The sequence below is a fragment of the Neofelis nebulosa genome, chromosome 2 (genome assembly GCF_028018385.1).
Source record: "Neofelis nebulosa isolate mNeoNeb1 chromosome 2, mNeoNeb1.pri, whole genome shotgun sequence".
Classification (NCBI taxonomy): Eukaryota; Metazoa; Chordata; class Mammalia; order Carnivora; family Felidae; genus Neofelis; species Neofelis nebulosa.
In genome coordinates, this window is record NC_080783.1 from 33,118,656 (window position 1) to 33,136,004 (window position 17,349).

The 17,349-nt window shown below is 35.8% G+C and overlaps 1 protein-coding gene across 4 annotated transcripts in view; it reads left to right on the plus strand.

Moving 5' to 3' along the window:
• ICA1L (islet cell autoantigen 1 like) overlaps window positions 1-17,349 on the plus strand; it is a 92,656-nt gene that overhangs the window by 10,010 nt on the left and 65,297 nt on the right. For 3 of the 4 annotated variants that reach the window (XM_058708787.1, XM_058708780.1, XM_058708800.1), the window contains exons 2-3: window positions 1,654-1,821; window positions 17,176-17,344. In XM_058708787.1, coding sequence (XP_058564770.1) covers window positions 1,796-1,821; window positions 17,176-17,344 — 195 coding nt within the window. In that variant the 5' untranslated portion in view covers window positions 1,654-1,795. Of the gene's footprint in view, window positions 1-1,653; window positions 1,822-17,161; window positions 17,345-17,349 lie in introns of all 4 variants that reach the window. The other variant, XM_058708797.1, reaches the window with a different exon arrangement.

Sequence of the window (17,349 nt, forward strand, 5' to 3'; positions counted from 1 at the left end):
GGGTTTTCCATGTATAGTATCATGTCATCTGCAAAAAGTGAAAGCTTGACTTCATCTTTGCCAATTTTGATGCCTTTGATTTCCTTTTGTTGTCTGATTACTGATGCTAGAACTTCCAACACTATGTTAAACAACAGCGTTGAGAGCAGACATCCCTGTCATGTTCCTGATCTCATTTTTGAGAGAGAGACTGATAGACAGACAGTGCAAGTGGGGGAGGGGCAGAAAGAGGGAGACACAGAATCCAAAGCAGGCTCCATGCTCTGATTTGTCAGCACAGAGCCCCATGTGGGGCAGGAACTCCTGAACCGTGAGATCATGACCTGAGCCAAAGTCCTATGCTTAACTGACTGAACCACCCAGGTGCCCCAATAATGGCTTTATTTTTTAATTTACTTAATTTTCTGAATACCAATTGCTCTAACACATCTGCTATATGACTATGAGTAATATGCTGAAACATACCAGTTACATATCCCAGAGGTCTCCTTTCCAGAGTCCATCATTCTGCTTAAATTTGAGATGCTTGTTCTGTCCAGCTGTCATCTTGAGCCTTCCCTTCATAGCTCTTCTGGGTTCGATTTTTGTCTTTTATATTTCATTGCTACTTTTGAGAAATCTGCTCTCTTTCTGACTCTTAATGATTTGTATATAATCTACTTTCTATCTCTTAAAACTTCCAGGATCTCCCCTCCGCCCCCCCCACCGCCCTGTTTCCTGAAAGTTCACAATGATGTATTTTGGAATAAATCTCTTTTTGGATGGAGATTTGGGTTCTTCAGTTACTTTTCAACCCTTCTATTAAATTTAAAAAAAAAATTCAGCTATCTTGTTTTTTTTCCTCAAGAGTCCTTTTTTATTTTATTATTCCTCTTTGAGGATATTAGTTGGAGGGTTGTTTTGTTTTGTTTCCTCCCTATATTATATTAATTCCCTTCAGCTATTTTCTTTTTTCTATTTTTTGCTTTAGGTAAGAGTTTTTTTTTTTTTTTTAATGTTTATTTATTTTTAAGAGAGAGAGAGAGAGCGAGAGAGAGAGAGCGAGAGCCGGGAAGGAGCAGAGAGAGGGAGACAGAATCTGAAGCAGGCTTCAGGCTCTGAGCTGTCAGCACAGAGCTTGACACAGGGCTCAAATTCAGAAGCCATGAGATTATGACCTGAGCTGAAGTCGGACACTTAACCAACTGAGCCACCCAGGTGCCCCAAGTAAGAGGTCTTTCTTGGTGGAGACTTCCCTCAGATATCTCTTGACATTTGGTTTTCCATTTATATTTAAGAGGAAGACTATAACAAAGCCAATCAGAAGATTTATATGTACAACGGGTAAATTTTGCTCTAGAGTGATTAGGCAAAGACCCATCCTTTTAGAATGTCCCAATGGTATCCTGCTTTTCTCTGTAGCTTTTAGTTCTTTCCAGAGAAAAGAATGTTCTAGACTTTTCTGAAGAATGGAAAGGTGTGTGTGTGTGTCTGTGTGTGTGTGTGTGTGTGTGTGTGTGTGTGTGTGAGAGAGAGAGAGAGAGAGAGAGAGAGAAAGCGAGAAAGAGAGAGAGAGAGTGAGAATGCTTTGCTACTGGTGAACAAAGAATGGGAAAAGAGCTTGACATTTAACAGTTCTGTGTGTAAACTTTCACTTAATTGTTTTGTTTTCAGGCCAGATCTTCTGTGTTGTCCAACTGCTGTGTTGGACTGTAGCCCAAGTCCAGCGCCGCCTTGGTTCAATTTCTTCAACTCGCATTGAGTGACACAGATTAGAAAACGGCCTCAGGGTCTAGCCAACTGTATATAGACTTCAATGAATCCTCCTTCCACTTCCAAATGGTGAGTTTTTCAGATAGTCTGCAAGGTAATTGACTCACTATTCACTAACATTCCTCTTTTAGTTGCTTAGGTTACTACTTTCTCTCCAAAAATGTATTGTAGTCTTTTCATCTGCTCTTGTCACTGTATTTATGCTCCTTATACTTGTGAGTTAATTGGTTGCTTTTGTTTTATACTTTTACCGTTAGTAGATTAGGGAAGGGAAAGCGGGGAAGTGCATGTGGTCAGTCTGCATTTTTAACAGTGCACCCTGTATTTTAATATCTGCATAAACCTCTTCCAGGTTATTCTCAGTGTTGAGATTTAAAATTATGTCAGTTAAATAAAAAATTTTGTGTTTTAAAAATTTACATCATATATATTTTTTACAGGCTATTTGTTAATTAAAAGAATGTCTTATACTTGCATACAACTTCATCTGTTTTTTTAAGTAAGTGCTATGCCCAATGTGGGGCTTACATGGTCTACCAACTGAGCCAGCTAGGCCCCCCACAACTTTATATTTTTCAAAGCAGTTTTGCATATGTTATCCCATTTGATCCTCATAGTATGAGAGGCTCAGCACTTGGAAATTTTGGGCATAGCAGAGGACTGGAAGAGGTATTTGCCTGAAATCTGCAGTAAAGTTGGAAATATTCTTAAGTTTCATAGGAGATTAGCTTTAATACCATTTTAACATAAGAATTTAGTGTTGATACTTTATTAAAAACATTTGAAATATAATTTTTTAGCTACTTTCAAAAATATGGTATTTTCTTTTGTAGTTCACTTCCTTTTCCTTGATACGTTATTTATAGTTTGAATGGTCTTTCTTACTGATTTCATCAACATTTTTCAAGTCTTATTTTCCAATAACCTATTTTAATTTTTTTAATGTTTATGTATTTTAGGGGGGGCAGAGAGAGGGGGGGGGTACAGAGGAACTGAAGCGGGCTCTGCACTGACAGCAGAGAGCCCGATGTGTGAGCCTTGAACTCACAAACTGTGAGATCATGACTTGAGCCGAAGTTGGGACTGAGCCACCCAGGCCCTCCAATGATCTATTTTAAATGCTATTCACATGTTCTTTATGAAATGATATGACTAAAGTGGTATAAGTAAATTATATGATTATAGTAAATTCTTAAATAGAAAGTCGAAAAATAGATAATAATCCTAAAGCATCACTTTTGGAAAAAAAATGAGCTCTGATTTATCTTTTTTAATGACTTATTTACAGGTTAAAATTATGCTGACTACTGAAATTATAGACTAGTTATATAAAAATAAATTTTATTGTAACTAGAAATTTGAATGTAGTTTGCAATATAAACTTGTCAATTTTGTTAACGACATGTCTCTCTTGTTTTAATTCATATAAACAACGATTTTTATGTGCCTCGCTAATTCTTGGAGACCTATAGGTTTTTGGAAGTAGGTTACCTGAAAATTGGGAACTAAATAGTTAATCCACTATAAGATTAGGAAACAACTTTAATCTCACTTTTTCTTCCTTCAAAATGGAAAAGAACACTACTTGTGGAGTGAAAGACCTGGATGTGTGCTAAGTATCAAGATACTCTTTAAAAAAAAATTTTTTTTTAATTTTTTGAGAGAGAGAGACAGAGCATGAGTGGGGGAGGGGCAGAGAGAGAGAGAGAGAGAGAGAGAGAGAGAGAGAGAGGCAGACACAGAATCTGAAGCAGGCTCCAGGCTCTGAGCTGCCAGCACAGAGCCCGACATGGGGCTTGAACTCATGAGCCATGAGATCGTGACCTGGCCGAAGCTTAACCAACTGAGCCACCCAGGCGCCCCTCAAGATATTCTTAATGTATGTGTATCCTTGAGAAAGCTCCCTTCATTTCACAGAGCCTCCGTGATCTCCTCTCTGAAACTAGAATAATAAAATCTACCATTTCTAGCTCTCAGGGTTATCATAAGGATCAAAGGTGACAAAATGTGAAAATGTTTTAAAAATTGTCAAGAGCTCTACAAGTATAATTACTTTAGTATGTAGTAATACTAAGATTATCAGAAACATCTAGGTATCTTAAGCCTCCTCTAAGACTTTGCCTTTTATATAATTTTGAATTCTTGTAGAATAATGATTAAGCTCTAGTCCTTTTATAAGAATATTTGGTCAAGGTGGTAACCTCTGTGTGTGCAACCTACTTGCTTAGTATGGGATTTTTGGGTCTGTGATTTAATGGTGGTAAGTAATTGCCATAATACTTCTGTTTTAGATAAACACAAGTCTGTATTTATTTATTTATTTATTTATTTATTTATTTGAGAGAGAGGGTACAAGTGAGCAAGGACTGAGAGAGAGAGAGAGAGAGAGAGAGAGAGAGAGAAAGAGAGAGAAAGAGAGAGAGAAGTGGGACTCACCTACGAAGTGGGGCTTGGACTAATGAGCCATGAGATCATGACCTGAGCTAAAGTAAGATGCTTAACTGAATGAACCACCCAGGTGCCCTGTATTTAATTTAATTTAATTTAATTTAATTTAATTTAATTTAATTTTCTCATATGAGTGTAGTGCCAAGTTGTAGCACCTAGAACAAAGCCTGTGTTTAATATGTGAAACTGACTTCCTTATTAGGACTATTTGGAAATTTCAGCTAATTTAATTCTGCACTAGTTCCAGTGTCCATTGTATTTGTTAATTTCAACTACTGTAGTTCTGTAATGCTTCTATTATCTCAGTAACCAAACCATGTTTGACTAAACAAGAGTTAAATTTATGTGTCTGAAAGAATTCATGTTTATAACCTTCATGAAATTCTAGTCAGTATTAAAGCTGGTACTTTATAAAATATACCTTTAGGGCAGTTTTGGGGGTAGATTCTCAATCTGTGACTTGATAGTTTCTCTTTGATATCAGTAGTCCCTAATAATCTTAGTGGGCTTCAGTTTATCTTCATCCATGAAAGGAGACAAACAGTCTACTCATTGATTGGCTAGAGCTAAAAACCATTCCCAAATTAATGGATAGTTGATGAAAGATTAGTCAGGTAGTGTCTTTAAAAATTATGTATGATATATATATAATGTATATGCATATATGTGTGTGTGTGTATATATATATATAGTATGTACATATGAGCAAAGAATAGATATTGTCTTATTACAAACAGTAGAGCTTAAGAAACTTATTTTTCAGACTATACTTTGAGAATCATGGTCTAGATCAGGGGTCTGTAAAATTTATGTGTAAAATGTCATATTCTCAGTAATTATGGCTTTGTGGGGCATTCAGTCTGGTGGATCTACTTAGCTCTGCTGTTGTAGCAAAGAGTGGCTCAGAACTAATTTTTCTCCAGGCCAGTTTGCTAGTTAGCCTAGATCCCTGACTTGAGATGTGTTCTTGGTTAGGCAGATCATTTGCCCACAAAGCACTTTCTTCAGAGAGGAGTTAGATCGCATTGGTAACTTGAGTTCCTTTTATTAGGTTAAACCATATGAAACTGCTGATTTTGTTGGTCAAAAATGGTTTACCATTACCAATTTCATAGCGATCAGTCACATATTATTTTGTTATTAAAAATTAAAAAAAAAATTTTTTTTTAACGTTTATTTATTTTTGAGACAGAGAGAGACAGAGCATGAACGGGGGAGGGTCAGAGAGAGGGAGACACAGAATCTGAAACAGGCTCCAGGCTCTGAGCTGTCAGCACAGAGCCTGACGTGGGGCTTGAACTCACGGACTGCGAGATCATGACCTGAACCGAAGTTGGCCGCTTAACCGACTGAGCCACCCAGGCGCCCCATTAAAAATTTTTTTTTAATGTTTATTTATTTTTGAGAGAGAGAGAGCATGAGCAGGGGAGGGGCAGAGAAAGAGGGAGACACAGAATCTGAGGCGGGCTCCAGGCTCTGAGCTGTTAGCATAGAGCCCAACACAGCGCTCGAACTCATGAACTGTGAGATCATGACTTGAGCCGAAGTCAGATACTTAACTGACTGAGCCGCCCAGGTGCCCCATGATCAGTCACATATTATTAATGAAAACTGTCTAATAAGTACATGCAGTTGATTGCTAATGTATCTAGTGAATTATTTTGTAACAACTGAGGGTAAATAATACTCTTTACAGCACTGTTGAGTGATGGAATTTTTCACTGTAACTCTATATAGAGTATATTTTCTGTATGTAATTATTTTATACCCTCAGTTATGATAAGGCTTTTTTTTATAAGCCTTCTATTGGTCTGTCATTTTATGGAAGTCTCCATCCCTTTTGAGTCAAAATAGATAGTTGAACTAGATAATCTCTGAAGTTCTTTTTAATTCTTTTTATTATGTGATTTAAATGTCTATTATATAGAGAACACATTTCTTATTAACCTATTCATATCATGGTGAATCCATAACATAGTACCAAGAGCCTGGCCCAAATTTGATTCACCTTCCTCAAACCTCCAAATTTTACCACCTTTCACCTTTCTTTTTTATTTTATTTTATTTTTTAATTTATTTTTTAAATTTACATCCAGGTTAGTTAGCATATAGTGCAACAATGATTTCAGGAGTAGATTCCTTAATGCCCCGTACCCATTCAGCCCATCCCTCCCCACAACCCCTCCAGCAACCCTCTGTTCTCCATGTTTAAGAGTCTCTTATGTTTTGTCCCCCTCCCTGGTTTTATATTATTTTTGCTTCCCTTCCCTTGTGTTCATCTGTTGTGTGTCTTAAAAACCTCATATGAGTAAAGGCATGTGATATTTGTCTTTCTCTGACTAATTTCGCTTAGCATAATACCCTCTAGTTCCATCCACGTAGTTGCAAATGGCAAGATTTCATTCTTTTTGATTGCCAAGTAATACTCCATTGTGTATATATATGCCACATCTTCTTTATCCATTCATCCGTCGATGGACATTTGGTTCTTTCCATACTTTGGCTATTGTTGATAGTGCTGCCATAAACATTGGGGTGCATGTGCCCCTTCAAAACAGCATACCTGTATCGCTTGGAGAAATACCTAGTAGTGCAATTGCTGGGACATAGGGTAGTTCTATTTTTAGCTTTTTGAGGAACCTCCATATTGTTTTCCAGAGTGACTGTACCAGTTTGCATTCTCACCAGCAGTGCAAAAGAGATCCTCTCTCTCTGCATCCTCACCAACATCTGTTGTTGCCTGAGTTGTTGTTAGCCATTCTGACAGGTGTGAGGTGGTATCTTATTGAGGTTTTAATTTGTGTTTCCCTGATGATGGTGATGTTGACCATGTTTTCATATGTCAGTTGGCCATCTGGATGTTTTCTTTGGAGAAGTGCCTATTCATGTCTTTTGCCTATTACTTCACTGGATTTTTTGTTTTTTGGGTGTTGAGTTTGATAAGTTCTTTATAGATTTTGGATACTCACCCTTTATCTGATACGTCATTTGCAAATATCTTCTCCCATTCTGTTGGTTGCCTTTTAGTTTTACTGAATGTTTCCTTCACCATGCAGAAGCCTTTATTTTGATGAGATCCCAATAGTTCATTTTTGCTTTGGTTTCCCTTGCCTCTGGAGATGTGTTGAGTAAGAAGTTGCTGTGGCCAGGGTCAAAGAAGTTTTTGCCTGCTTTCTCCTCGAGGATTTTGATGGCTTCCTGTCTTTCATGTCTTGAGGTCTTTCATCCATTTTGAGTTTATTTTTGTGTATGGTGTAAGAAAGTGGTCCAGGTTCATTCTTCTGCATGTCACTGTCCAGTTTTCCCAGCACCCCTTGCTGAAGAGACCGTCTTTATTCCATTGGATATTCTTTCCTGCTTTGTCAGAGATTAGTTGCCCATACGTTTGTGTGTCCATTTCTGGGTTCTCTATTCTGTTCCATTGATCTGAGTGTCTGTTCTTGTGCCGTACCATACTGTCTTGATGATTACAGCTTTGTAGTATAGCTTGAAGTCCGGGATTGTGATGCCTCCTGCTTTGGTTTTCTTTTTCAAGATTGCTTTGGCTATTCGGGGTCTTTTCTGGTTCCATGCAAATTTTAGGATTATTTGTTCTAGCTCTGTGAAGAATGCTGGTATTATTTTGATAGGGATTGCATTGAATATGTAGATTGCTTTGGGTAGTATTGACATTTTAACAATACTTGTTCTTCCTATCCAGGAGCATGGAATCTTTTTCCACTTTTTTGTGTCTTCTTCAATTTCTTTCATAAGCTTTCTATGGTTTTCAGTGTATAGATTTTTCACCTCTTTGATTAGATTTATTCCTAGGTATTTTATGGCTTTTGGTGCAATTGTAAATGGGATCGATTCCTTGATTTCTCTTTCTGTTGCTTCATTGTTGGTGTATAGGAATGCAACCGATTTCTGTGCATTGATTTTATATCCTGCCACTTTGCTGAATTCATGGATCAGTTTTAGCAGGTTTTTGATGGAATATTTTGGGTTTTCCATATAGAGTGTCATGTCATCTGTGAAGAGTGAAAGTTTGACCTCCTCCTGGCCAATGTGGATGCCTTTTATTTGTGTTGTCTGATTGCAGAGGCTAAGACTTCCAATACTATGTTGAATAACAGTGGCGAGAGTGGCCATCCCTGTCTTGTTCCTGACCTTAGGGGGAAAGCTCTCAGTTTTTCCCCATTGAGGATGATATTAGCGTCGGGTCTTTCATATATGGCTTTTATGATCTTGATGTATGATCCTTCTAACCCTACTTTCTTAAGAGTTTTTATCAAGAAAGGATGCTGTATTTTGTGAAATGCTTTCTCTTTATCTATTGAGAGAATCATGTGGTTCTTGTCCTTTCTTTCATTGATGTGATGAATCACATTGATTGTTTTGTGGACTGCTTTCTTTTTTAAAGGTCTCATCAGTTATCACTGCTTAACGTCTTTTTTTAATATTTTTTTAATGTTTATTTATTTTTGAGACAGAGAAAGAGAGACAGAGTGTCAGCAGGGGAGGGGCAGAGAGAGAAGGAGGCACAGAATCTGAAGCAGGCTCCAGGCTCTGAGCTGTCAGCATAGAGTCTGGCATGGGGCTTGAACTCACAAACCATGAGATCGTGACCTGAGCTGAGGTTAGACACTCAGCCAACTGAGCCACCCAGGCACCCCTCTAATATAATTTTTTAATGTTTATTTATTTTTGAGAGAGACATAGAATGCAGGTGGGGGAGGGACACAGAGAGAGGGAGACAGAATCCGAAGCAGACTCCAGGCCCTGACCTGTCAGCACAGAGCCTAATGTGTGGCTCGAACTCACAACCGCAAGATCATGACCTGAGCTGAAGTCAGACGCTTAACTGACTCAGCCATCCAGGTGCCCCTTAACTGTCTTTTTATAGCTAACTCCCAAATCACCATTTCTAATCTGAGCTGCAATAAAAATTAAATGAAAAAATATAAAATATTCATTCTTAAATACCCACAATTTCTGTTCTAAGTGCTTTACATGTATTTTCTCATTTAATTCTCAAAACAATATATTTACTTTATTATTGCTATTTTACTGATGAGAAAAATAAAGGTCAGAGAGATTAATGTAGCTCATACAGGGTCCCACATCTACTAAGTAGTAGAGTTATTAGGTTCATACTGAGGCAGTCTGACTAGAGACCCAAGCTTGAAACAATCTTGATTACTACAGTTGTAATTGCTTTCAGATATTTCTATAAATTCAGATGCCACTTATCATTTCAGACTCAGAATTTCACATGTCAGATGCATTTTGTTCGCACTTCTCCTAATTTTTTTTATTTTTCAGGGGCAAAACTGTTAAGTCATTACTAACCAAATTCTGTAGAGTCTTCCTTCAAATTTGTTCTTATGGTAACGGTCCTTGGTCCTGATTCTTATTACATTATACCTGGAATGTGGATAGATTGCTATAAACTTTCTGTTTAGTCTTTCTGCTGCTTAAAAACCTTTATTAGCTCCACATTACCTATTAACAAAATATAGAGACCTCTACAATTATCATCAATCTACCTTTTCCTTCTTCATTCCTATTTTTGGAATGACATTTCCTTGTCTCATGCTTTTAAGATCTCTGTTTTTCTTCAGTATTTCAATTATGGCACCTAGTATGCCTGAATTCTAATCTTACTTCTGTTAACAAGTGGGAGATTGTTGGCAAGAGGGGAATAGGAGCTCCCTTGTAAATAATGTATATGTGATTTTAATACCTAGTCTTTGCCATAACTTTAACTCTCAGACTTTTTTAATGCACTTGCTAATGTATCTAGTGAATTATTTTGTAACAAATGAGGGTAAATAATACTCTAAGCCCTTTATAGCACTGTTAAGTGATGGAATTAATGTAAACGTTTCACTCTTAACTCTATATAGAATATATTTTCTGTGTGTAATTGTTTATAGCCTTTATATGGTGTTTATAAGAAGAGTTATATTTCAGATAATAAAAAAGTCTACATAAAAGTATAACTGCTTAATGTGTATTTAACAATGAATGAATGAATAACTCTTAACTTTGGATAAGAGCTTGCTAGTGCTGCAAAATAACAATAAATAAAATATGAAAAAGACAAAACCAAAAAGATATAACTGGGATAGATAATCAAGTAGACATTTCTGAAAATAATAATAGTTATACAAAAGGTAGTTAGTTAATTGTAGTAAATTTGGAGACTACAGGAAACTATCACCCTTTATCCTACTGGTAATTGTAGTAAATTTGGAGACTACAGGAAACTATCACCCTTTATCCTACTGAAGAGAGAACTTTGTTGACATTTTGGAGTGTTCCATGTCCTTAGTTGAAATCATTAACACACTGATTCTTTGAGGAAATGCTGATTGTGTTTGTAAGAAAAGTTATGGATTAGGAGCCAGGATAATCGGGAGTACTACATTAATATTAAACAGCAAACTTGTCTAATGTATTTTCTTAATTGCGTCAACAGTTATATTTAGTCAAAAGTCTTTACAGATTATTTTTTCAATGGGATTTCACTGCTTCATTTTGCATATTACCATCAGTCTGTTTTGCTTCCTTTTTAGTGATGTCATAGTAATGAGATGTTAAAGTGAGTACAGAACTACCTCTAAAGAGAATACTGATTTGTCATAATTTATGATTTATACTCCAAATCCAGGAGATAGCTAAAAAATTTAAATAGTATAGTGTAGAAAGGAATAAAGTGTTCTCTGTGGTTACTGTTCACGTAAAAAAAAAAAAAAAAAAAAAGAAAGAAAGAAACTACTCTTATTGCAAATAAAGGAGATCTCTAGTTAAGACAGCATAGTAACATTTGCTCTCTACTCATAGTATTTATAAAAGAAATTAAGAAGCAAACCCAAAAAGATGTGTCTTGGCTAGATAATGAAATAAAGATAAACCAGGGGTGCCTGGGTGACTCAGTCAGTTAGGTGTCTAACTCTTGATTTCGGCTCAGGTCATGATCTCACAGTTGGTGAAACTGAGCCCCACGTCAGGTCTGTGCTGACAACGTAGAGACTGCTTTGGATTCTCTGTCTTTGCCCCTCCCGTCTTGTGTGCATGCACTCTAAAATAAAAGAGAGAGAAACATGAACCAACAATACAATAGAAAGATAAAATAGTGAGTGAGGCTGAGATGGATGTTCTGAGCTTTCAGTATAGAAGTAGGCTCTGGCATCTAGGAGTTCAGTTTCTGCAGGTTGTTAGAAATTAAAAGTGTTCCTATGCAGCATTCCTTCAAACATGATTAGATCAATAGTATTTCAGATATCATTATGTATCACTATATCATTAAAATAATCAATATAAGATGCTGTGGAAGTGGGAGCCCTGAAGGTGAATTGGTGGCAACTATATAACTACTAGTGAGGAGGAATAACTACAGAGGGAAGGAAGGAAAAAATTAAAGATTCTGCACTCACAATGAGCCTATATAATTCAACAAAATCAACATTTGGGACATGAATTCATTCCAGGTGAAAATAACTTTTTTCTAAGAATTCTATACATTTAAGATGCCAGAGAGAAAAAATATAGAATAACCATTAAAAAAGGACAAGAAACTAGAAAAATCTGCAGAAGAGCTGATTAGAAATCTTGGAAATCACAAAAGACAGAAAGAAACAGAGACTGCATATAAAAAAATAAACCTTGGGGCACCTGGGTGGCTCAGTCCAGTAAGCATTCGACTCTTGATACTGGCTCAGGTCATGATCTTGCAGTTGTGAGATCAAGACCTGTGTTGGGTTCTGCACTGAACATAGACCTGCTTGGGATTCTCTCTCTCCTTGCCCCTCCCCTTCTCATTCTTTCTCTCTCTCTCTCCCAAAATAAACATTAAACAAAAACAAAAGTAAACCTCAATAGCTGGGATCAACTCTAGACAGAATTGAAAAGAGAATTAATAAATTGGAAGATTGTACTGAGGAATTTACCCAAAATATAGCACAGAGAAATGGATCTAAAAATGAGTCATTAAGACCTATAAAGAATAACACCAGTAGAAGATTCAGATAAAAGAAGAAATTATGGGTTAAAAGAAATATTTGAAGGGATAATAACTTAAAATTTTGTGGAAGACCTGAATCTCCAGAATGACAATACTCTACCAAAACATATCGTAGAGAGCCTGAAGTCATTAAGGTTAAATAGAACGCTCTACAAGATTCAAAAGACAGTAAGAGCTTACTTAGATAGTTTGACCCCAGAATTCTCATTGACTACAATAGATGCCCTAAGACATGGGGATTCTATCTTCACAAAGAATCAAGAAACACTAAAGAATGCTATGTAATAGAAACGACAGAACAGATAGCAACATATATAGAACTTCAAAAACAGGGCTGAGCACAAAACACCCAAAAAGTCAGAAATAAATGATACAACACAGTATCATTTGTCTATATTAGAACGTGTACATAACACATTTTATTAAGAATACATTCAAATAAAAAAGTACACATGAAGCACATTAGAATGATTATGAGGACAGATGGAAAGGAAGAGGGAGTTAATGAATGTACAAGTAAATGAACAAACATAAGAAAATGAGTCTTGCATGGACCAAAAATTGTATCTAAAAAAAGGGAAAAAGTTGTTAGTTTAGATTTTTATATACAATAAATATGAATGAATTCAAAATAGAGTTTCATAGATCCCAAGACCAAGCTTTTTTTTACCCACAGGATTCATTAGAAGTGTTAAAGAATGGGCCTTTTCAAAAGCAAAAAAGGAAAATTTGGGAGATAAGAAATAATGGTTAGCCATCCTTCTTCCTCTTCCCATATGGGGAAACTTGCCCTAATCCAGTTACCTTTGACTGGTTGGCAAATTTGCTTAGCCCTGATGCTCAGTGAGAAGGACCATTTAGGTCTCACACTAAGCTATATCCATAAACTTTGCCATTGTTAGTAACAAAAAATGGGATTTGGGCCTTCAGCTACTACTCCTTATATTACTTGTTTCTTATTTAGAAAAATGCAGAGAAAAGGGATGCCATTTAATAAGTCCCCTCAGAGACTGTAACATTTCATGTAATGAGAACATTGAGAAACAAAAGTACAGAATTTAAGTGTAATAAAATATACAGATGTAAAGGCTTTTGTTGAGTTTAGGAGGCATGATATTTATAATAACATCGGTAGACACAGAATATTTAGGAATAAATTAAATGAAATATGTGTAATGCTTCTATATTAAAAACTGCAGAACACTGCTGAGCAAAATTAATTAAAGAAGACCTAAATAAATGGGAGATACATGCTGTCGTTCTTGAATTGAAAGACTCAGTATTGTTAAAGGGCACCTGGGTGGTTCAGTCAGTTAGGAGTCCGACTTTGGCTCAGGTCATGATCCTACGGTGAGTGAGTTCAAGCCCCGTGTCGCGCTCTGTCCTTACAGCTCAGAGCCTGGAGCCTGCTTCGGATTCTGTGAATCCCTCTGTCTCTCTCTCTCTCTCTCCCTCTCTCTCTCTCTCTCCCTCTCTCTCTCTCTCTCTCTCTCTCTCTCTCTCTCTTTCTCTCTCTCTCTCCCCCATTTGTGCTCTGTCTCTCCCTCAAAAATAAACACTAAAAAAAATAGTAAAAAAAAAAAAAGTATTGTTAAGATGCCAGTCCTGCATAAATACATCTGTAGATTCAATGCCACTCCAATCTAAATTTCAGAACTCTACAACTTAATTGTAAAAAAGACAACTCAATTTAAAAATGGGCAAAAGACAAACATTTAACAATGGAATATATACAGATGGAAAATTAACACCTGAAAAAGTGCTCATCATCAGTAAAATTGACATTAAAGCCACAAGGAAAAACCATTATTCAATGACTAGAGTGAATAAAACTACTAAGACTGCCAACATTAAATGTTAGTGAGGATGTAGAACAATTGTAACTCTCATACATTGTTAATTGGAATGTAAAATGGCAATTTCTTATAAAGTTAAGTATACATTAATTCTTTGACAGAATCGTTTCCTAGGTCTTTATTCAAAAGAAATAAAAACATTTGTCCACAAGAGGACTTGTTTAGGCATGTTCATAGCAGCTTTATCTATAGTAGTAAAAAATGAAAACATAGTGTTACATTCATGCAGTGGATTACTATTCAGCAATAAAAAAAGAACACACTGGGGCACCTGGGTGGCTGGCTCAGTTGGTTAAGTGTCGGACTTGATTTTGGGTCTGGTCGTGATCTCATGGTTCAGGAGTTTGAGCCCTGCTGCTAGCCCAGAGCCTGCTTGGGATTCTGTCTCCCTCTCTCTCTGCCCTTCCCCTGCTCACTCAGTATCTCTCTTTCAAATAAAAATAAACATAAAAAAACACACTAGACAAGGAAAAACTAATCAAAGATGAAAAAAATTGAAAGTTATTACTTATAAGCTGGGCAGTGGCTGAAAAAGAATATAAGGAGACTTTTTGGGGCATTAGAAATGTTCTATACTGTAATATCTATTCATTTGTGAAAAGTATACAGCTAAAAACTGTATACTTCATGCATGTAAATATTACCAGAAAGAACCATATAATAATGATGATGATAGAATGAGGTGGTAAGGGAGTAGGTGAAGGTATAAATGATCTAAAAATGGCAATATTGACACTTAAGCTTTTATTTTTATTTTTCTCTGCATATGTTAAACTATAACTTTTAAAGAAATCAAGAAAGAAAAAACTCATATTTACCCAGACATTTTCCAATTCTGATTATCTTCATTATTTCTTGTAGATCCAAATCACTGTTTTAATTTTCCTTCAGCCTGAAGAATTTGTTAGCATTTCTGAAAGTTCCCTGGCCATGAATTCTCTCAGTTCTTTATCTGAAAATGTATTTTGCTTTCATTTTTTAAAGGACAGTTTTGATAGATACAGATTTATGGATTGACAGTTTTTCTTTAACTCATTACCCTAAGTACATTCCTTTATTGTAGTCTAACTTTTGTTGGTTTTGTTGAGAAACTGCCTGTAATTTGTATTTTTGTTGCCCTGTATATAATATGGCATTTTTCAAAGATAAATTGCAAGTTTTCCCTCAAGACTCTTTATGTGTCAGAACAGTAGGATGATTCACTCTGTACCAAGGTTAAATTCTATTTTCCATCTCAACTATGTCTAGCCAAGTTATCCAGCATAGCATAGGAGAGGTTCTGCAGTTAAATGGTGGCTAATCTATACTGCCAGGAATCCAGGAGAATATCCAAAGGAGAATGTTCAGAGGATATCTGGAAGAGTGGTCACCTGTGGACTTTACATTTTAACTGTGTTCTTTTTAATGCTATTTATTTAAACCTTCTTGGTCTGATATTAGTATGGCTATTCCTGCTTTAATTTTGTGTGTATTTATCTTAACTAATTCTTCCTGTGTCATTTTGTTAGAGGTTGACCCCAAATAGCGTGTAGTTGAATATCGTTTTTTCTTTTTATGGTTTGAAATTCTTTATATTTGAGAGGAGGTTTGCATTTATCATACTAAATTGTGTAGTTGTTCTTATTCTGTCATCCTAGTTTATACTTGTTATGTTGCCTTGATCCTGTTTTTCCCACCCTGCTGTTGCTTTTGCTAGTTTTCCTTGCTGTTTTGTTTTGCCCCTAGTAATTTGGAAAGTAAACATTCTATTTTTATTTAATTAGTAATTACTTTTTTAAAAAGTAGGTGAACCTATTTCTTTACTAAGATTAATAATACGTTAATTATCTGTTGATTCTGAAAATGATGAATCAATCACATACTTTAATACCTCCCTGTGTTCCTGCCTCCCACCATTTATTGGAATAATTTAGGCTTTAAAAACCATTATTATTCTTTCTTTTTTTTTTTTTTTTTTTACATCTCCTTGAGGAACACTTTTCACATTTGCATTTCCTTACATAGCCATGTTAACCATATTAAGAATTACTTAAACATTAGTTTTCAAGTTCACAGGTTATAATTTCCATCTTTATTTCTAACATAACTCCCCTATACCTGAGATCTTTCTAATTTAAAAAAAATTTTTTAAGATGTTTTTATTTATTTTTGAGACAGAGCATGAGCAGGGGAGGGGCAGAGAGAGAGGGAGACACAGAATCCAAATCAGGCTTCAGGCTCTGAGCTGTCAGCACAGAGCCTGACGCAGGGCTCAAACTCACAGACTGTGACATCATGACCTGAGCTGAAGTCGGACGCTTAACAGACTGAGATACCCAGGCGCCCCTAATTTTTAAAAATTTTTACAAAATGTTTATTTTTGAGAGAGAGCATGAGCAAGAGAGGGACAGAGAGAGAGGGAAACAGAGAATCCAAAGCAGACTCCAGGCTCTGAGCTGTCAGTACAGAGCCTGATGTGCGGCTTGAACTTGTGAACCATGAGCATGAACTTGTGAACCTGAGCCAAAGCTGAACGCTTAACTGACTGAGCCACCTAGGCACCCCTTTTATAATTAAAAAAAAATGTTTTTTAATGTTTATTGAGATCTTTATTTTTGCTTATTTATTTGATACTAAAGCATTTATTTGAGTGATTTTTAAAGAGTATGTATCTGAATCCTTGTGTATCTGAGAATATTTATTAAATGTGTATTCTGACACAGCAGTTAAAACTATGGGAGGCTTTTCTAAGGAAATGATAGTAATATGCAAAGATGTATGTACAAATTCATTTTGCAGTATTATTACAAAAGCAAAATTAGAAACTAATAGATGTCTATAAATAGATTGGTTAAATAAAATTATTTCCAGTCATTATTGCAAAATCATAATAGTTTTATCACCTTTGTCTCCTAACTGAAATATAAATATCATGAATCTTTTGCTTGTTATTTGTGCAAGTTATAATTATAACATAAGTTTAGAACTTATAGAGCAAATATTAGAATGTTTAGCTATTAAAATTAATATTCTACTTAGTATCTTTTTCACTTTTTCAACTGGATTAAATACTGACTGACTAGATATTTATTACTGAAAAAAATTTAAGAAATTTTAGTCTGTTCCTTGTAGTCACTTCATGGATTCCTTTGGGCAACCCAGACCAGAAGATAACCAGTCAGTAGTTAGCAGAATGCAAAAGAAATACTGGAAAACCAAACAGGTCTTTATCAAAGCAACAGGAAAAAAGGAAGATGAGCACGTGGTGGCATCTGATGCTGAACTGGATGCTAAACTTGAGGTAAA